Source organism: Micropterus dolomieu, linkage group LG09 (assembly GCF_021292245.1).
Source record: "Micropterus dolomieu isolate WLL.071019.BEF.003 ecotype Adirondacks linkage group LG09, ASM2129224v1, whole genome shotgun sequence".
Taxonomy (NCBI): domain Eukaryota; kingdom Metazoa; phylum Chordata; class Actinopteri; order Centrarchiformes; family Centrarchidae; genus Micropterus; species Micropterus dolomieu.
Genome location: NC_060158.1, coordinates 25389005 through 25410266, shown reverse-complemented (window position 1 = coordinate 25410266; position 21262 = coordinate 25389005). Strand labels below are relative to the sequence as shown.

Sequence of the window (21262 nt, the reverse complement as noted above, 5' to 3'; positions counted from 1 at the left end):
GAGTCAACAGGGTTTGTTGACTTACAGTAGTTTATAAATTGTCAATAATTGTAGACACATTGTACATTAGGCTACATGGTTCTGCTCTGTTAAGTTAAAAACAGGTTACAGCTTTATTGTTGACTATGTAACTTTACAGTTTTATTTAGTTATAACTTACACTGGGTTTAAGAGTCTGGGGAGTGTGTTGACTTACAGTATTTAATAAGCTGTCAATAATTGCATTGTACATTACATGGTTGTGCTCTGTAAATGAAAAGCAGGTTACAGTTAAAGAATTCCTTATAGCTATGCAATTTTATTGGCAACCTGGCTTGAACGCAGCAGGTCATACAGCATTTGTAATAACCACGAGAGACTTGAGACTTGACTTGGACTCTTGCTCAGAGACTTGTGAGCATCTCTGCATCCAGCGCATACAGAGCAACATTACCATTCATTTGGACCTGGTGAGAAGTCCAGTATTCATTCACTTCTTAGCTCTGTTTTGCTGTCCACCAGCTCCTGGGGGAAATGTCTCTATCTTCAGCTGCTAAATGCTCACTGGCTAGTTGCTAACTTTGTCTGATACATTTTTCTAGGTCTAGCAGTCCTCAAAGGAAGGACAACCTACTGTACCATGCCTGTTCAGGATTATGAGGCCGTGGGTTTCATAAATACTTTATATGAAAACAATTTATTTACAACTAAAATAACATTTCAGGTTTCACTGACTGGCATTATATAATTTGTTGGGAGGGAGCCACATGATATCCGACATCTGAAGCTGATACTACAGCAAGAGATGTATTATTTTTTTATCATGCACGAGGTAACAAACTGTGCTGGTGGAGTTTTGTAACCTCATCCAAAGCGAGCAGCATCTTCTCCTCAAAGTCCTTAATGTAGCAAGATGATGTAAAGTCAGAGAGAGACCGTCAGCAGATGGTGTCTCCTCTCCGGAACAATCTACCCTTTGGCTTCGGAACCGTTCTTCTCCTTCTGACCAATCGAGTGCCTCAGGTCTCTGTTGGGTGCACTGGGCCCCCTCACGCTCCGGCATCTGGTCCAGCATTTGCAGTAATGAAGGTAATAATAATGAGCTTAAGTCTCTTCCCTCCAGGAAGGCGAGAGGTCAAACTACCTATGGAGAGTTCACACCCGACACATTCCACGAGCAGCTCGAGGATTCATCACCAGAGAGGCTGCACATTTTACAACAAACATCGTTCTGAAGCTAACGTTAAAGGCTCACTGAAGTTGTTTGCGACTTTGATCTTATTATGGTAGTTTTGGTCATCATTTCTATTGGTTTTGATAACATGCAGTACTTTGCAAAAGTTTTAGGCAGGTGAGGAAAAATGCTGTGAAGTAAGAATGCTTTGACAGATATGTTAATAGATTATCTTTATCAGGCTAATCATTTTGGCTAGCATTTATAGTAAACTAATGCCTGTTTGAACATCCAGAGACAACAGAGCGACATTAGCACTTATTTGTTATCATGTTTCGATCCCCCTGAAATTTGTAAGTCCAATACATTCAAAAGCTAGTCGCCAGCTGACTGTCTGCAATTTGGCGTACAGTGAGTTTATTTTGCTGAAAACAGATTTAACAGAGTTAATGAGAGTGACGAGTCTATACCAAAGCCGTCCATTTGCAGGCCAGAAAACAATTAGCTGAAAGATGTTAAAATACTCTGTGTTACTAAGGGGCAACTGCAGAGTTGGTCGATAGTTCTTCGTGGGTTCATCACTGCGGGCAACAATTTTCACATTCAGGTAGTTTATCATTATACACTACAAGGTGGTACAGCAAAATGAAAGTTTGTAGTCCCTTCATGCTACACAAATAGAACTTAACAGATAATTAAATGCATATTAGAATACGGTAAATATATAAAATAAATAAAACTATATACAGTCATTTATATTCATATATATACATACATGCATACACCCAGGAAAACTTCTGCAGTGCATTTGCAGTGCATTGAATTTGTGTCTTGGAGAAAGCAACAAGACAGTGATGATAATTTGATTTTCATCTTCACATTAAAAGTAAGACATTTGGAAAATAGTGTCCATTCACTTTGACACGCATTCGATCAATTGTACATACAAAAATACTGATTACTGCAGCTTTATTCTCATAAAATGTCTACTACTGTAACTGGAAAGTGGGGGGGGGGAAACATAGCAATACATTAAGTCATTGTGGATGAATTCTTTTGAGTCTATCGAAGGCGCATTTGATCCCAAGTGCCAGACTATTGTATCAGCTTAATTCCAACCCAACTCATAGACGCATGAAGCAGATGATGAAGTAGTGCAGGAGTTGTGAGTGTCTTGTCCTTTCTTTTAAACGGGTCACGGCCCTTTGTAATCAGCCAGCAACACCAGCCTTATTCCTTTTTATCTGAGCGGACCAGAGAGACTCTTTAATGAGTCATATTGAATCATTCATCTTCATACTGTGTTGTGTTACCGAGTGCGTGAAGTCAGCATCAGCTTTGGGGTCTCAGTCAGAGTTTGAGAGAATGAGGCAGGATGGGACACTTGGAAATGTGTCTTTATAATTGAAAACTCCCTAACCTCATCCTCCTATAAACAACCACAGCAACAACAAACTTCTGACAAGCCGCATGGATCGAGAGACTGATTCGTGGCCAGCTGGAGGACAGCGGAGCCCACAACAAGGATTTAGGACACTCTCAGCTCTGAGGCCCAGAGTAGGGGAAATCAGGGGGGAGGGGCTATAAAGCCTGACACAGCCGTGCTGTTGCTCCGTTTACAGTTGTAGTCAATTCAGAGATCAATGGAGACAGTCATGAAGACTTCAGAGGGAAGCTGCATTGTTGCGGTGGAGTGTTTTACATGAGCCTTTCTTTCATACGAGAGAGGACTTTGTTGAGAGCATTTGTTTCTCATTTTCCACGGGTCTGGGGATCCATTGCGGTCATGCACCAAGAGGTTTTTGTTTAAATTTCAAGAGCATAAAGAATCCAAATATGACATGTGAACACACACATGTTGTACAAACTCAAACCCAAGTGGGACTGAAAGATTATACAATTACAGGCAAATCAAATCCATTTGTATCTTGAGTTTTATTAAACTTCTCCTCACTTTTTGTCTGATGAAATTTAAACTGTAATGACACATTTCAGGACGATCTGTTGTTGAGATTATACTACACAAGATGTAAATAGCTTCTTAAAAATACAATTGTGATCATTTTCAACACTGGATTTTGTTGAGACTTGCAGATATGTGGCCCGTGACCGTGTAATCGGCGTAGCGTTTACTTCGTCTAAAGTCTAAAGAACAATTTAAAGCAAATCAATTAACCTCAATTTAGATTTTTTTAGATTTCAGTGATTGGTTCTTGTTGAGGTTACGGCCACACGGCATTAACTGTAATTGACTTTAGACAGCTGACAATGAAAATACAAACTCCATTTTCTCCCACAGATGTGACATGATACTATTGTCAACATAAAAACTGAGCCACCTTTTATAGTTAACTTTTCAATACCTGAAACATTTATTACACTCATTTCTTTTCCTTCCAGCGTCACAGTCTGGTGGGGTGCCCAGAGAGCTACAGAAACCTTGGGAAGCAACCTCAGTGTGCCGGATATCTGTTTGGCTGGGATGGACTGCGTTGGAAAAACATTTTCCCCTTCTTGTCCCACCCCCTGTAAGGAAGAGCAGCACCAGATGTCCTCATCGTCCACTGTGGTGGATGACAGAAGCATCAAGCTGGTCAACATGATGAAGGTGGACCTGCACCAGCTTCCTCCAGCTCCCTAGGGGAAATTATATGTTTGTAAGTACAGTAGCTAATTGCCTTAAGGACCACATACAAATGCAGTGAACTGCTTGGCAGTGTCAATGATTTTGAATTTGGCCTTTAGGACCCAATTTGTTATGCCTAAACATAAGCCCTGGCAGTCACGGTGAATGTAAAAATAACATCTGTTGCTATACACCGTTACCACCACTGCTCCTCCTCATCCCTACACTCCCACCCTCCCACCCTCCCACCCATCCCTGCTCCGCATTGCAAAGTTTAACCAGTCTGACAAAAAGTTTTACTGCCACTGTTACTTTTTAAAGTAAAAAATATCTAACATTACATCGCGATGCAGAGTTGCAGTGAAAAAAGAAGATGCATGCTGTGTTTGAGCGCAGTGAGTGGGTAAGTGGAGAGCGATTGATTTAAAAGCTGTCACTTTCATGTCATTGAGTGAAACCCCGTAGCGGTGACTTCGGGCATGTTCACTGGTGTAACACGGACTCTGCGCTGATTGTCATCATAGAAACAGATCATATTTTGATCTTTATTGCACCTTCAGTAATATTGGCTGGGTTGCAGCAACCCGGTCAATATGTAGAAGTGAAATGTTTGGGGGCCGCTGCTGTAGAGCACGGGGCCAAGGCGATCCACATCTGGTTGGATACTGCAATCAGCTCCTCTGGCACCTCAAAGCAAAGACACAAGCAGAGTAAGCAGGGGCCGTCACACGTTCCACATGAGAGAAAGATGAAAATACATGCAGCCAGAAAGCGCCGCTCCCCACAGAACAGCACACTCACCTTAACTCTCTCCCTTTCAACACTTTTCTCCTGTCCTGCTCAGTTACAACTGAAGCTGGCTAATCAGCTTGTAACCGAGCTAAGCAAACAAGCCATGTATGGTGAGCGCAGACACTGATACCTGCTAATTATTGAATATAGAATTTCGTTAGAGTTAGTACAATTAACCACACAGCAAGCCATATTATTCATCCGATATTTGCATTAACAAATCTCCAAAAGGCACAAGCGAGGCTGCGAGGTCAAGTTCAGTGACTTAAATTAGCTGACGTGACGGCTGGCAGACAGCTCACTTCTGGAGCCAGCCTGACGTGGCCATTCGAGAAAATGCAGTTTTTGGCACTTCCAGATTGGCTTTAGTTTTCAGCCCTGGACAAGCGGGAAGCTTCCGGTCAGCGATCTGATGCGAACGCAGAAGTCCCTGAAACCTGCATTCTATTTAACGGCCAGCAGCGGGCAGCTCTTCTGGTTGCAAAAAGAAGTCCGGCCCCATTAGAAATAATGGTAAAATGACCCTACTTCTCAGCTGAATAATTACCTCAGTAAACACTTTCATAATGAGTTCATGGTCTCAATCGCTAGTTTCAAGTCTTCTTCAATACAACATGATGTTCACTCAGTAAATTATGGTCCCATTTAGAGGAAAATAGACCATAAAGCAGAGTATGCTTCAGGGCGGGAAGTCCTTACCATGGCGACCTGTCAATCAGGCTAGAGTGACTCCTAACCACGGCACTGTGTAAATTTAACCAGCGCCGTTGAAAAAGCTTATTAGGAGTTGGCTGTTCACTTTCTCTGGTGAGTACATTTAGTTTTAAGCCTGGTGTTCGCTGGACAAAGTTGTCAGCCCTGTTAAAATGACAGTTAACGTGAATTACAGATGCACCTAGCTAAAGTGCAATTTATACTTCGGCGTCAAATCGACGGCGAAAAGTCAACATGGCGGCGCCCGGCGCCCCATCGGCCAGACTCGTCCTTCAAAATCGCAGTCCACAAACCAGCGGGTGACGTCACTATAACTACGTCCATTTCTTATGTCTATGGCCCTGAAGCTAGCCACTTGCCCAGGACACATTCTATAGGCTACACACTGCTGAAAGAATGTGGCAATAGACCATGGTCTGAGCAATCAGATCTCAATGTGTCTCGAGTATTTGGATTAAACATATCAGGTGAGATACATTTGTATTAACATGTTGGTGATGTATATTTGGCCAGAGGAGAGACAAAGTTCGCTGAGCGGTGTTGCACAAAACTAAATATTACTGAAAAACAGCATAGTGTAATTCAGGGTACAGTTCAAACGAGATTTTTAAAAAGTAAGTAGTCTCTAGCCGTTGACTAGGCTACCATACGTTTTTTGAAATAAGGTCCCATGGGATTATTTTTGGTAATTACAATTTTGACCTAATAAGTATACTGATTTCAGGTGGATATTTAGATATATAGAAGAGAGACTATCTGAATACAGTTTTAAAAAAATAATACAATTTAGGTGTGTGTGCATGTACTGTATGCTATATGTGTGTTTAACTGCTTGTCAGCTCCAGCCTTTATGAAAGTGATAAATGGGGGAGCCAGTTAGCTTTAATGGGTAGCTGGGCCAGCTGCACCAATTCCTCTTTGCTTGCATCCTCTGGCAAACACAATCAATTCAATATCAAGTGAGCAGCAGAACAATGGGCAAAACCCCTCTGGAACCACCTCTGTGTTTTAGTCTCCATCTTCACTGACCAGACTTGTTGGAAATGATGGATAGGCGACACACAGGAAGCTGGGCGAATGAATTCATTGATCTCACATCACAAAGATGTTCTTTAAAAATTAAAAAAAGAAAAAGGAAGAGAAGGGAGACTAGACTTTGTTTCACTGTCCCGTGCATGGTTTGGTTGTGTAAGTGGGAAACCAAATGTGAAGCAGAACATATCAGATGACTGTGCAAGTATTTGGTGATGGCAAATGTAAACGATGACATGTGTCAAACCATGCCAGTGGAGGGGGGTAGATGCCACTTTGTCTCTGTCGTCATGCTGCTGACTGTTGTGGTCTCTTTTCAACATGTTCAATTCCTCACAGATGTGGTCTTCACTTTTAAGGCATATTCCCTATCATGACCATTAAGCCCATGTAATGGTGCCAAGATGTTCTCGGAGACAGGAGGCGTATAAAATAAAAGGCCTGCTGTGCTCCAGAGAAACATTCTTGAAACAGAAAGAAATACTTTAAATGTGTATTTAGCCTTTTGCAATAGCAAGAACCATATGCTGCATACACAGCAACATAAAGCTGTTAAAGTTTTTTTAAACTGCTTCCTCAAAAGAAACCACAGTGGTGTAACAGACGGCTTGTGGAAATACAAGACAAGACAAGTGGAAATAAAGATGTGATCTTTTAATCAGATATATGCAACATACAGTCTGAAAGAACTCTGTAATTGGAGCAATGTTTCTGCTTTTAACAAGCCTCTCTATTGCACTGTGAGTAATGGAGAATGTCTCTTTTCAATGCATTCCTGCTGAGACAATCTTGCATAGCCTATCGCAAACAGACCTTTTTTTTGAAACAACCAGACTCATAAAAAGACAAAAAAGAAAAGGCATGGCTCCTAATCCGCACTTTAATGAGTGAAAACGGAAGTCATGACGCGCAGGGAGTAATCTTTCTCTTTCTGCCCCGCCAAGTGACACCAATGACCTGTGGCCAGCTTAATGCCGCGGTTGTGACACTTGGTGTAATAGCAAATGAAAGCTCCCGGGTTTTTCTCCCACAGGCCAATTATTAAGAATGATGACACTTCAACAATAGCTGGATCAGAGTGCTCAACTTTGTCATCATGACCGAATCCTATTACACGGCAGCATAATGGCCGTCTGTGAAAACAGAAAGAGAATGAGTATCACAAGGCATCTTTTTCCGCTGGAAAACAAAGCTTGTTTCAGGCGTCTCGCCATCCGAGTCACCCTTTGTGTCAGCGCACAGCCTCAATTGTTTTCTCCTCAGCGAGTAAATGCAGCGCAGAGAGATGATACCAAGAGTTTAGCCCAAAGATTATGAACACATTCATTTCTGCTGAAGATTACATTAACACTTAATGAGTACACAGAGATTGTGACATTCTAAAGCTTTATTTAGCCATTTCACATGCAGTAAATGACTCCATGTTATAAACATTTCTGGATCGCTAGCAGAGGGGTTTGGAGAACATCTTGATAGGATGAAGATGCTGCTTTGGCTTCTAACAATGGGAGGCTGTTTGAGCTAACTCCAGGCATTCTAATACCTTGATAGCTAGCAATTAGGGCAATAAACACTTTGAATAATAGCAGCTTGCCACCCCCTTTCTCTGTCTGTGTTTGTCTCACTTTGTGGCATCGAAAGGCCACAGAGAAAAACAATTTTGAGGAACATGACATTTGAGAAGACTAACATGTTGTCTTTGGGATACATGCGCAGTAAGGTTATATACTTTGATTCAATTTAAACATGCATGTAAAATCTAAGGCTTGGGATTTGACTGAGAAATAAATGTTCTGACATACACCACTTGATTTCAGTATTATTTATGGAATTGCTCTTAGAAAACAAGTTCCACTAAAAGGAAACTTTTCTTATCTTGACACATATTGTAACACCAAAGGGTTAAGTACATCCTCTTCTTTCTTTGCTCACTCCTTAACTGGTTAGAGCAAACTGCTAAATGAAACAATGTAGCTGGTGTTTCAGAATCATCTGTATGTTATCATTGGAAAAAATCCCCTAAACAGAAAAACGTGGCGAGCCAATCTCTTCCTTCAAAGAGCCTTCAGAGCGGCTGTTGTCTTTAAGGAGGGAGGGAGATTGCTTTCAGCAGCCTCAGCTCGGGACTGGTTCTCATCATTTTGACAATAAAACTCAAGGAGTTGAAACAAAGCAGCGTTTCATGAAAAAAAAAAAAAATGAGGGGGCTAGGAGATTTCCGCTAGTCTGCACTGAATTGTCCCCCCTCCCCTCCCCTCCCCCCTTCCAATCCAACAGCCAAAGAGGAGCAGAGTGGTGACTCTAGGAGAGCTTTGGAGGCTTAATTCCTCTCTGGCACCCTGGGGCTGAAGGACAGAGAGACCAAAGGGCTTGAAATGGTTCAAAGATGAATTTGCAGTTGTGCTTTAAAGTCCCAGAGGTTTGTTTTTGTAGTTTCTGTTGCTTTATCACAAGCTAAACATGAAGACAAGATCTGATGCAGAATCATTAATGAAATGTGCCATGCAGAGGGTGAGTTCAGTTCAGATCACTCTATTGATTTGAAAACAATACATAGCTGACTTCAGGCACTTGCTGTTGCTTTTAGCCGCTTTTTGACCAGAAGGACTTTTAAGTCCCCCAGATCTCTTTTCAAGGAACTAAAAGGTTCCTTCAGCCCACTGTTTTTGTGTGGAGCATGCAAGGACATAAGAAATGCCAATCACTGAACTCCCTATACAACATTCATGTTCAGTTGACTCAACAAAGTTCACAACGAATCTAAGATACGCTGTATTAAAAGAGTGTACTGGTGGTGTAATGAGGAAAGATAGGCAGTGCATGCTTTCATCAACAAGGCATTATTAGCACTATTATATGTATATATTTACAGACAAATCTGTACAGTTTTTACATTTCGCTACTGATAAATGCATTAGAAAAGAGTGTGCTTCATTAGAAAATACACCAGGGGTGATTGTCCTCTCACATGTCAGCGCTCGTGGAGACCTGTGATAACCTGGGACCAGAGTCGATCTCGAAGCGATAGTGGTAGCCCTCCCACACCTCCCTGCAGGCGTCACGCATGTCATAGACCCGCTTCTTGATCCCCCTGCGGTTGAGATAAAGTACAAAAAGGAAGATGAGGCCTACGAAGCCAAGGACTATACCCAAGAAGACGTAAGAGGTCTGCAGAGCAAGGTCAGCCCCTGCATTCCTCTGGTGGCACCCCAGCGTCAACGTGCCCACAGCAAGCAGGGATGTGTTTCTCATGCTGGCTGGGAAGGAGCACACAAGGCCCTCAGCGTCTCTAATGCGTCCCTGTGATCTGTTGAGCCACAGGGCAAAAGGTTCGATTCCACACTTGCATGTGAACGGGTTTTCCCCCAGCAGAAGAGAAGCGCTGGGCAGGGAGTCCAGCTCTCGCAGGCCCTCCTCTGGGACCGTCTTGAGGGCGTTGAGGGTCAGGTCAAGCTCCTCCAGGTGCTCCAAACCAGAGAAGGTAGAATTGTGGATGGCCACCAGGGAGTTGTTGGAAAGATGGAGCCGCCGCAGGCTGGTTAGGTGGGAGAAGATCCGCGAGGGCAAAAAGATCAGGCTGTTGTCAGAAAGGTCCAGTCCCTTCAGGGTCCCCAGGGAGCTCCAGCGGAGAGAGGTGGCCAAGTCCATCACTGACGAGTGGTTGTAGAGGGCTCGGCTCAGGTTGAGTTCCCGCAGAGACTGGTTCTGCACTGTGAAGGCCTCGGGGTGAATGACCGCCAGCTGGTTGTTGCTCAGATCCAGAGAGCGAAGGCTGCGGAGTCCGGCAAAGGTATGGGATTCCACCTCGGAAATTCTGGATTTGAGGAGATCCATCAGATATCATTCTCACTTTCAAATCACAAACAAGAGTAAGGAAGTGAAAAAAGAGTGCATGTTTCTGATTTATTTTGGATCTAAGCTAAACTAAAATAGAATATGGTTGTCAATTGAATACACCTTGAAAGCCTAACCCCCTCCCCCCTCAGTGTCATACAACCAAATTCATCAAATATGCTTAGCAGCTATATTTCAAGAGCAATGAGGACCAACTGATGACTAAAAAAACAGTGTTCTGCTATTGAGAGGAACTACTTTGGTTACATTACAATAATTACAAAAAGGCACAGAAGTCACCAGGGGAGTCTTACCTGTTATTGCTCAGAGACAGGTTGGTCACATTATCCAGTCCTTTAAAGCACTCCGGACCGATACGACCGATTTGATTCCCAGTTATGAACAGGTTCCTGGTGTATCCGGGGATCCCAGTCGGGATACTCCGCAGATCTCTAGAGACGCACTTCACGGTGTGAGCCGCCTCTGAGCACTCGCAGCGCTGAGGGCACGACGCGTAAACGGAGCCGAGCAGCGCGCAGAAAACAATGCGCCGTGCCAAATCCAGCATGTTGGGAGGGAAGTGTGAAGTCCGAGAGTGGCGAGCAACAACGGAGAAGAAACGTACAGAAAACGGATACTGAAACGATCAGCTCCGAGACATCATTATCATCTGCTGCCCCGGCTGGGAATGCGATTCAGCTTCGCATCTCTGCAGAAAGTGTGGCCGGGAGGCAGGGTCTGATTTCCATGAGAACAAAACCGGGGGTCGTGCTGATCAGAAGAGGGTGTTTGATCCTTAGCCGTTGCAAAGCGGGGCGTCGCTTCTTCTGCAACAATGAAGTTAAAAGGACCATCATCTGGTAGGTTGATCTGCGGGGAGGGGCTTCTCTCCTGCCCTCACCCCCGTCCGGATCCACGAGATCTTCCTGTCTGCCTCCAGTAGACACCACTGGCAGGAGAGATGGATGAGGAGGAGAACGTGTTTGGGCTTTCAGTTCTCCTTCTCTTCATGTTTACCGTAATAAAAGTCCCACTGGAGCATGTTTTCTTTCTGTATAACAGCATCTTGTCAGGAATCAGTCCCTGCCTTCTTTTATTACTGTAATTTGGGTTTATAGAGGATGTTTATTTTACGAGAATTGCTGTTAAATGCAATGACTTTGCCATGTTTTTACTATTTAGTTGGTCAATTTGATGTCCCGGGTCATTCCCACCTACCCAGGTGGTACGGTAAAACTGGGGGAGGGGTGTTTGGGGGCCAAACTTCCAAGCCTTTGATCCCCTTTTCTGGCTCTGCAGGATAACTGCCACTGAGTGGGACTTTTAGCCACTTGATAGTAGACTATCAAAGCTGTGATGGCTTCCCTTGCTTAATGTTTATTCTGACAGCTTATAATGATTTTTACAGGAATCACTGTGGTGATTTTCCCTTTCATGGTTCAGAGAGCCATCCCTGCTGCTGACAGCCTTGAAACACAGTTGTCATGATTAAATAATTAGTAGTAATAAGTTTAAAAAAAAAAAAAAAACAAACACTCACACAAATTTCTACAATAATAGACATCTTTATTTGTATTATACCTGTAAGTCATAAACACATTCAGAGTTGACACAGTCACTTACAGGAGTCTTACATTTCCCCATCGGCTATATGATCTGCATCAGAAAAGATCTTTTGAGAGAAACAAAAGGGGGGTTGAAATTGCAGACTGGTATAAGTATATATGGATAGTGGCACTAATAATAGCATCCCAACTGTCTTTTGTCAATGGACTGAATCGCTAGGACCACAGGTCTCCACATTCCTGGACCTGGCTCTTGGATACAGCAAGGCACTGCAGCAGGCCACATCTAAAACCATTCAAATGATCTCCACTCAATATTGCATTCTTGCACATGCACTCTAATAAGGGAGTGGTGTATTATCTCTCTCTTCCTAAAACATACATATATATTTATGTGTAAAAGCAGTAATAATGACAATGTTGGGCCATTCACTCATTACCTTTCACAGCTCGAAATGTAATGAATGAGCTGTTTCGCTAAAGACAACAAGTTACATATCCACAGATGCAGTTCCTCTACCATTTTCTATCATTTAGCACAATTCCAGAGAACCAGAGATTTTCAGATGTAAAATGTTATTCTAATCTGATAATGAGCATTATTTCCAGATTTCTTTTTTGAAACACCTTACACTTTTAGTCACACCCCTTGGAACGCAGGGCTACCAGTCTGATAACTTCCATCCAAAGTCCTAAATCTTCATTTCCTGATAATTAAAAATATAAAAATTTGAGACTTCGGGGCATAAAGTTGTATTTACAATAAAAGGCGATTATACCTCTTCACATTAATTACTAGTGACATGTCTTTAAAAAAAAAAGTCACAGTAAAAAGGTTGTTTTTATGTCGACACTATCAACTGTTCAGATTGAGGGCAGATTCTCCATTTCTTTCTGTTTCCTCATTTTAATAAGTTCAGAATGTGACTCTGCATCTCTAATCTACAGAATCTGCAGCTACACACGGCACAGTGCAGGCTATTCCATCAAAACAACATTAACTGAAGCAGGCCTGTTAGAGTATAATTTATTCTTGCTAAGGTTTACCAGCAATCACATAAAATTTTTGAAAGAGATTAAGAGAAAGATATGGAGCAATAAATATAGAAAATCAATCACCAAGCAGTTGGCTGCAATGAAATGCAGCCGATTATTAATCGAGAAGCCACAGTAAGAGTCAAATATGAACTTCTTTCTAAAACACTCGCATTCTTGCAAGCATGCAATACACACAAGTTGGCGTGCAGGATCACACACACACACATTCAGGCACAAACCTGCTTCATAGCTGAGCAGAGATGATATGCAGAAGAGGAGGAGAGAACAAAAAGATACATTACTGAAAGGATAAATCTGTAGAATGAGTGATCAAGTTTGCAAAGTCCATAAAGAGCACCTGGTGTACAGTATAATGTGTGATCATATATTTACAGGCAACATGGGTGAAATACACTCAAGAGGCCACAGAATATCTGCTCTTAACAGAAGCCCACTGAGGAGAGCCAAGTCTAGAAAAGTGGCACAGTGGTAGCCCTAGTGTTAAACCCTTCACACAGAAAATCTAATTGAGTTTAATTTACAAGCTCACACTGAAATGACATCTACTTTGGATTACTGCAGGATGTTGGCCTGCATATATCAAAGCTTTTGTGAAACAGCGCTGACATTTCACAATGACCTTCGAATCTGATCTGCAGAGGTGGTAACCAGCAGGAGTGACGCTGGGTGAAAGTGGGGATATTCAGTAGGGGTTGGTGAGTGTGAAAAACCTGAGGATCCTGGCTACCTGCTGCTTCTGGCAGCACTGCAGACAAAGAGAGGGCTCAACGCTTTTTTTTTTCCTCCTCCTGTTTGATTACAAACAATGAGGGGATTTGAATCTACTCACGACAGCCATGGCAACGGATTTTGAGTGCCAACCATCATGTGGAATGCAAGTTTTTTTTTTTTGTTTTGTTTTTTTAAAGGCGGCAAAAGTAACGCTAAAAATGAAAATATAAAACATAAGGGATCTAAGAGGTATATATTTTTTAGGCACTGACTCTAACTTCTTCCCGTCAAGTCAAACGTCTCTCAGATTAAAACAAAAAAGATCAGACTAGGTTTCATAACTCATGACATCAACAGGCTTTCGTCACCAATGAGCGAGCTGTTAGATATTTAAGGACACAGTTTGACTTGGTCTCCCTTTCCCTTACATTTGGCAGAAGTATAGAAAACCAAAAAGAGCTTTACTATACTGTTGGCTTCTCTAGGTATTTTACACAGACACATTCGTTGAGGTTGCTACAATCATTGCACTGATGATCTGTAGTTACAAAGGTATGAAAACATTTATCGTAAAACCTACGAAATTAGTACCATGAGGTGATGCATGTAATGCACGTACAACGTATCTCTAAGAAAATATTTTCTTTTTAGAAGATGCAGGTTTTTTGATATGCTATGGAGTTAGACTGAATACAAGTAAGAAAATGCACAGAAATACAACCCGCTCTGCCATATTTAGGTTTTAAGTTGCAGTGCTGTAGAAGAGCTACATTAGATCAAGCATGAAGCAATAAATTCCCTAGAAAGGCGTCTAATTGATTTAACATGTTTGTGCTCCCTACTATAAAAATGGCATTGTGGAAGCATTGAATCATGGGAATACACTCCCAGTCCATTACAAAGTATGTACCTCTACTCAACTATTATAGCTAATAATATAGCTACATACACAACTTCTACACTTTTGCAGGTGCCGATGGCTTAAACCTGCTGTTAGGCTTTCAATAATCTTAATCCAGTAAGTGTTTGTGCGGTTCTGGTAGTTATTGGTGGTGGTGGGGTGTCCAATCACTTCTTTAAAAATAAATGACTGAATATAAATTAATTTCCATCATTAGGGCATTCCAGCTCCACCACTGGGGCAAAGCCAGTAACAGGCTTCCTGCTTTACACAAACCAAGCATGTGTTGGCGTACATGCGGTGGACATTCCTGTTCAACGATCTTCTCTTGCAGGCGAGCCGTCTTTGTCTCCTCCGTTACTTTTCGCTCGACACCGTGTGATGCCCCCCGCTTGTTGTCTAAAAAGGTCAACCCCACATCAGACCTGCAGGGGTTCCACTGTGTCCTTAACCGGCCCCCCAGGTCACCGCAGGTTGAGGGCCAGGGCCACTGTAAGGATGATGCCCATCAGCATCAGGAAAGGCAGCCAGGTCTTCAGAAAGCCCACACAGCTGGATCAGGCAGAGAACACCCACAGGCAGTAGAAGAGAGAAAGAAAAGTGAAAAATGAAGGTGAGGAGAAGAGCATGGACGTGGTGAGGTGGGGGGGGTAATCGAATTTATGTATGATTTCCTTCCCACCCACAGTCCTGATAATGTTCTGCTGAAGACGAGGCATGAATCATCAGTAACCCTGCACTTGCGGTAACCAGTTTCGTTTTTTATTGCAACCCCATTTAGCTCTGCGAAACAAGTAGCTGTTGTGAAGGATTCAGAATGAACAATGATTTTATCAATGTACCAGACAGTGTGTGGACGTTGAAATGCGGCTAGAAAGCGAAGTTCCTAGTGCAAAAATGTGGGTCGACATGCTTGCCTGATTTGTTAGTGTTAGACAGACCTTTGAAAGTATCGCTTCATGTCGCCTCTTCTCTTTAGTCCCGGGCAGTCTGTAGAAGACTTGAGCTTGAACTCTACTGATACAGTGGCCCCTGTACACAAGTGGCTAGAGTGGGAAGTGACTGTAGTGGTTTAAATTCTCTCGTCTAATCAACTCCTTACTTTCCAAATATCAACAGAGTCTCACTGGAATGTGCAGTCTATCCCAGTAACATCCCGAGTATCTTCAACCTAGTCCAGCTGCCCTTGATTATAACCTTCCTTAGATAGCATTCAAATGGCTTCTGGAGGAATGTCCTATATGCACTCTTAATACTTACCCAAGAATCAGGGCTCTCTCTCTCTCTCGTGTCCTGAGACACAACAGGTTTCAAGGCAGTGAAATCATGCCTGAGCCCCTGGGATCCCAGTGAGGAACCTCATTCACAAGCTTCAGCCCTACTTCTTATGGTGGCTTTGAACAAAGCAGCTATAGATTATAAGTTAGACACTAGTTTGGTCCTTTAAGGGGAAAGAAAATGCTGAGATTTCTGGTCAGAAGATACAAATTGCCTATTTTCTGTGCCAAAGCCAAAATATTACATGACATGCTGTCCAGGATAACTGTGCTGCACTGTGTACCAGCGTGGTTATCCTCATTATTTCAAGACTGTTATATATACAGTTTATGCTACATGAGAAAATTACTTCACAGTGTAGCCAGATGGTATTTTTCATGTTTGTGTTGCGCAATAGATTTGAAATCAAACAATGACTACAAGTTTGAAGTGCTGACGTTTTTCCATTACCAGTACCAGCTCAACTCGCCTCGACTCTACGCGACTCAGTTTGGCCGTGCTCCGTTTTCCATTGCAGATGGTACCCAGAGGTAGTACCCTTCAATGTAGCTGGTTGTCATTGCGACGCCGCAACTGCCGCGACGCAATATTCAATGCGACACACACACCAGCGACCAACATGCAGCTGTCTCTTGATTTAAGTTAAAACGTTTCAACATTCCTCAGAAAAGACAGATAAGCGGTATGAAAACCTTCCAGCTGTGTTTTCCTCTGCTGTTGCTGCAGCGGTCTGTGTGAGCGGACGGCTGGCCCGGCCTTGTGAGCAGGCTTCCCCCTGCCGCCACTTGCGGAGCTCCTCAACTCCGAAAACTTTCAAGCACATTTTTGTTCTACCATCACTTTTCGTAAAACTGTCAATATTCGAAATCTACACAGTTGATTTCTCACCTCAAAACTTCTCAGAGGTGGATTTAGTGATAAAAAATGTAAATATATAAAACTTTCTGTTGCTGGCCTCTGTCTGGCGCGCGCAATGATGATGCAGTGAATAGTGACGATTCTCTCTGACCAGTCAGCAGTCTGCTGTGTTTTCACGTCACATTTTAGTATCGCCTCAGCTTGCTTGGAATCTCAGGTACAACTTTTCCACAATGGAAAACCAAAAAAAGGCGAGTCGAGCCGATACCGTGCAGTGGAAAAGGGGTTTCAGCCTCCTTTGACGGTGTTTTCTGTGTGAAAGTCCACAACACAGAGACATGAGCAGGTACTTTTCCTAACAATGCTCTGCCAGGCCTGTGCAGCAGCCATTTTTCTCTTCTTGCTTGTGTCAGGTGCTTCAGCAGGTGGACCACCTGTTCAGTTGGACTAAGATCAGGTAACCAATTCAACCAGCCAAGAACATTTCCCGCTGCATTGTCCAAAAATTGGGGAGACAGTTACCACACTGTTTACCTTCTATGGACATGAACATCCTCAAAAATCCTTTAGCACGTGAACCTTGTAGTTATCAGTCACCATTTCATTTCAAATCCACTGGGCTAGATTAGATCCACAACAATGAAAAATATAGTGTCCTAGTTCTGTCTGCCTGGACTGTAGACTCCGGGAGGCTACGCAACATTCAGACTTGCATGTTTCTCCATGAAAAATAGAATTATTTCAAATTATTCCTTTTTTACAGGAACAACTTGCAGAATTAAAGCTGTCATCAGTCATGTTTTGAAATTAATGTTAATGTAATTTTTAACTAGGTGTATGGGGTCATGCCTGTTTTGGTTGACAATGAGATCAACAGTATAATTCCAGTGGGATCCCTTCTCGCTACCTGTAAACATTTTTAAGATTGATGTTTAGAGTCTGATTCACACGACCTTGCACCACTACTCAACCATCTCTGCTGCAGTTGGAACGTTATTGTTGTTCTCTGTAATACATATCACAGTCTAACCCCAGCGAGCAGTCTTTCCAAAGACTGGACATGTGACCTATTTTACCTGACATGTTTTCCATGAATCAGCGCGAGGAGGCAGAGTTTGATCATGTTCCACGAGGTGCTGTTTTCATATCGCATCAGATTCAGTGCCATGGCAACATGTGAGTGACAGTTGTCGCAGCAAAGGTTGTGCTTGGGAGAAAACAAGAGCACAAATCATTAGTGGGGTTCTCACTTTTATAAATGAAATAAAATACATACTTATTATTTTATTCACCATCCTGTGCTTATACTCTTCTGAAGCATCGTGCACCGCTGTGTCCCAGGCATTGGAGCCACTAGCATAGACTTTGCTAACGTCAAGCATCCAGTACCTACAGTAAGAGAGAAAAACAAACCGGATTGTTGTATAGGACAGTAGGGAAAAACATTTGGTTCTCACCATTTCTCTGCAGCAAAATGTTCACTGAACAATCTCTGTGTAATCTCCCCCAACATTGTCATTCACTTACTTTGTTGGTCTTCCAAAAGCCATGTTGTCTTCCTGAAAATAAAATAAAATGTTTATTGCTATTTATAATTTCAAAACAGATTAAGTGATCATTTGTATTCATGTTTCTTTACCTGCCCCCCCTTTTTTTCTAACCACAACATATAGATTTTCTAACTCAATTGACAGAATTTGAGCCACCCTATGCCCCTATACAAAATGTATGCATCTTCATCAGCAGCGGTGTCCAGACTAAAATAATTATGATAATCTGATATGTTTGAAAGACTTGACTTTGGCATCTTCACAACATTGTGTGTAAAATTACCCTTAACTTCTTTGAATGTACAATTTAAGCAATTATTAAGTAGTTTTGTCTTTGGAAGGCTGGCCTGAAAGTGGCTCTGTAAAGCACATCTAAACGTGGTCTATCACACATTTGGTTCTCATACATCAAGCATTTAGGGATCATGCTTCACTCTGTGGGTTGTGCTGTTGCTGATAGACCTCAATGTTCTGGATAACAGTTGCGTTCTTTGCAGAAGAAACCACGCTGGACTTCTGGTATGTTTTTTTCCCCCAGCAAAAGGAGCAATGTTGACATCTTTTACCAGACAATTTGAGTAAAACTGTATTACTCTTTCCAGGCCAAAAGGCTCATGAAATTTACTGTAGTTGTACAGTAGGGTTTGGTGAACCATTTCTACATTATAATCAGCTGAAAAGTGTAAGAACCTGTTAGGCAGTGGCCAGACAGACAACAGCACTGTGTGAAAAAAATGCATCCCCCTCACTCATGTTAATGGGATCCCTGCTTTGATACAGCAGGGGTGCCAATGGAGAGGGCCCCGCCATGGGAATCGGGCTTAATTTGTGGTACAACACTGCAATACATCATCTGCTGCGTTGCCCGATCGCATGCAAGCGCACCTTCCTAGTAAATTAAACAGTAACGTGAACACAGCTGTGCAGAGTTTTGGTGTCTGTTAAGCTTTCAGTCTCATGGATCTATGAGTCAAACTGGACTTCCAGGATCATGTGTCATAATCCCACTTGTACCTGAAGCAACACCTCTTGTAATTATTTTAAAGTTACCGTACCTCCATCTACGCGTACTGTGCAGTTTGTGTCCATTATTTATGAAACGCCTGACGCAACTGCATTCAGTGACGCTGGTTCCAATTGAGAAACAAACAAAACTAAAGTTGTTTATTTAGCCATATTCTGGCAAAAAAAATGTAGTGTTTGAAACATACTGAAAATACAAACGGAGAGAAAAGAAGTGGATGATTCAGTGGCTTGACAAGTTTGTTTTGGAAACTCTCATTTTGCAGTAATACTGCAAAACAGTTTTCCAGCAAAACAATGGCAGTTACACTCCAAGACACTGTAAGTGCCATCCTTCGTGAAAGAGCAAGTTACCTTACTTTTCAAAAAGTATACTTTCAAGCTGAAGGGGTGACATATGTTTTCTGTTGACAGCTCCAAAAAAACACTTGAAGCTCACACTGCTAGTGTAGAGCCACTGTACTGTACTTAATATCACATCCAGGCTAAAACATTCTCTCAAACACAGACTTATGTTACAGGACTACAGTCATTACTCACGGAGACAAAGTAAGGTCCTGCAAAGTCCCGGATGACACCAGTGGAAGTGCAGATTCCCATGTGGCCAATGAATGGAAACAGCCATCTGAACAAAACATGCAAAGTTAACATTAGAAACTCAGAAACACTGACACATACCCAAATATCAGTGGACATAACCTCTTCTTTGGCCAGGTCCACTCAGGACAGTCAAGGCCTGTGTGAGATGTGCTACTATACAGCACTCACTAGACTTACTGTAGTTGGAGGAAGTAATGGAGGTGACAGACAATAAAAAGCGAAAGCAGTAATTTCAAAAGAAATTGTCTGGCTGCCGGCCCCATCAACACACACACACACACACACACACACACACACGCTCACTTTAGGAGAACCATTGTTATAGGAATATCACTAAAAGTAACTATATGATCTCGATACTTAGCAAGTTGAAAATTGTTTTGAAATAATATGTAAAAGGTATCTTTGACAAATTGTGTCATTACTAAAAAAAAATTAAGATTTGTGCACTTTACTGCAGGGTAACTTAACAGTTAAAGCACATAAATCTTTAGCCTTCAACTTTTCAGTATGTTAAACACTTTTTGTGTTGTAAGACATTTTTGTTTACTTGGTGTTCATAATAGGTTTACTAATTTTTGCCTGATTAACGTTATATATGCACCGAAATCTATTTCTATTTTAAATTATAACGTTACACATAACATTTTAATATTCTGAATACATATCCTTGTGTCTTACTAACCCCAAAGCCACGCTAGTAATAGCAGATTTTAGAAAAGGAAATCAGCAACAGGATGGTATTGTACGTTTGCTAGCTAGCTAAGCTAATAAAGCTGTCACTTCGTCTCTTGTCCCGAGGTCTGTCAAAAGCCGACTGGCACAGTGGACGGCGATAACTCACGACAACACGGGGATAGGTGTCCACACAATACAGTAAGGATAGCGACTGGTCGCTGGGTTAATTTTCTCAGACGCTGTGTGGTAATTCTTCATGGTGTCTTTATCAACAACAACATCCGCCATCGCCAGCTGTGGAAAATGAACTTCATTTGTCCCATTTACAGCCGCGTCAAGTAAGCCGAAATACACGGATCAAGCCCGGAAATGTAATCACTTTAGCTTAAAAATAAAATTTAGTACTTGCTCGTTTTGGTCATAAATATGGCTAAGTAGAGGGATACGCGCTGTTATAAATAATTCAAATTAAATATTCTGTATTACCTTAACACATGGGGCAAACCATAGCAGAAAAATCGAGCGTTGTATAATTAGCAACACATGTGGTAGTTCAATGTAGGTTTTACTTTGAAAGGTAGAGTCTAAAGTTTATTCTTGTCGTCTGTCTTGACAGCAGTAGCACCTTCCGGTATCAATGCGAGCGAGGAAGATGAATAGATCAGTGTAGTAAACTTTAGTCTGACAAGACAGTTATTTTAACTCTTAACCCTAAGAGCAAAAATATGTTTTACACTTCAAGTAGTTCACTTGACACCGGATGTAACCACCTTTCTCCAAAGTAACTAAGCTATAGTTGGATAATATGGTAGTCAAAAACAATGAAATGTTGAAACTGTTGGCTGCAAATATGAATATATTGCACATTTCAAGAATAACCTGGGCTAA

At 42.1% G+C, this 21262-nt stretch overlaps 2 protein-coding genes across 4 annotated transcripts; both read right to left on the bottom strand.

Annotated features, from left to right (window-relative positions):
• Nucleotides 1-8600: 8600 nt before the first annotated feature.
• tpbga (trophoblast glycoprotein a) lies at nt 8601-10966 on the bottom strand. The gene is made up of 2 exons (XM_046058773.1): nt 10466-10966; nt 8601-10131 (listed from the first exon to the last, which is right to left on the bottom strand). Exons 1-2 carry the CDS (start codon nt 10717-10719, stop codon nt 9282-9284), a joined length of 1104 nt encoding a protein of 367 aa, XP_045914729.1. The 5' UTR covers nt 10720-10966; the 3' UTR covers nt 8601-9281.
• A 734-nt stretch (nt 10967-11700) lies between these two features.
• Nucleotides 11701-20688, bottom strand: tmem222b (transmembrane protein 222b). 3 transcript variants are annotated; one of them, XM_046057994.1, is made up of 7 exons: nt 20541-20688; nt 19637-19721; nt 18051-18082; nt 17816-17912; nt 17600-17730; nt 15329-15433; nt 11701-14939 (listed from the first exon to the last, which is right to left on the bottom strand). In XM_046057994.1, exons 1-7 carry the CDS (start codon nt 20660-20662, stop codon nt 14852-14854), a joined length of 660 nt encoding a protein of 219 aa, XP_045913950.1. In that variant the 5' UTR covers nt 20663-20688; the 3' UTR covers nt 11701-14851. The 3 variants fall into 3 exon arrangements, with proteins under 3 accessions (XP_045913950.1, XP_045913952.1, XP_045913951.1); XM_046057996.1 differs by lacking the exon at nt 20541-20688 and adding an exon at nt 20382-20489; XM_046057995.1 differs by lacking the exon at nt 15329-15433.
• Nucleotides 20689-21262: the final 574 nt, after the last annotated feature.

Bases quoted from the DNA above. Each gene is read 5' to 3' on its own strand.
- tpbga (XM_046058773.1), bottom strand. From the start codon at position 10,719: ATGCTGGATTTGGCACGGCGCATTGTTTTCTGCGCGCTGCTCGGCTCC. The intron at 10,132-10,465 runs GTAAGACTCCCC...CCTCAAATCCAG, and splicing joins CTGTCTCTGAGCAATAACAG to AATTTCCGAGGTGGAATCCC.
- tmem222b (XM_046057994.1), bottom strand. From the start codon at position 20,662: ATGGCGGATGTTGTTGTTGATAAAGACACCATGAAGAATTACCACACA. The intron at 17,913-18,050 runs GTAAGTGAATGA...CTCTTACTGTAG, and splicing joins GCTTTTGGAAGACCAACAAA to GTACTGGATGCTTGACGTTA. The intron at 14,940-15,328 runs GTCTGTCTAACA...TGCCTGATCCAG, and splicing joins ATGAAGCGATACTTTCAAAG to CTGTGTGGGCTTTCTGAAGA.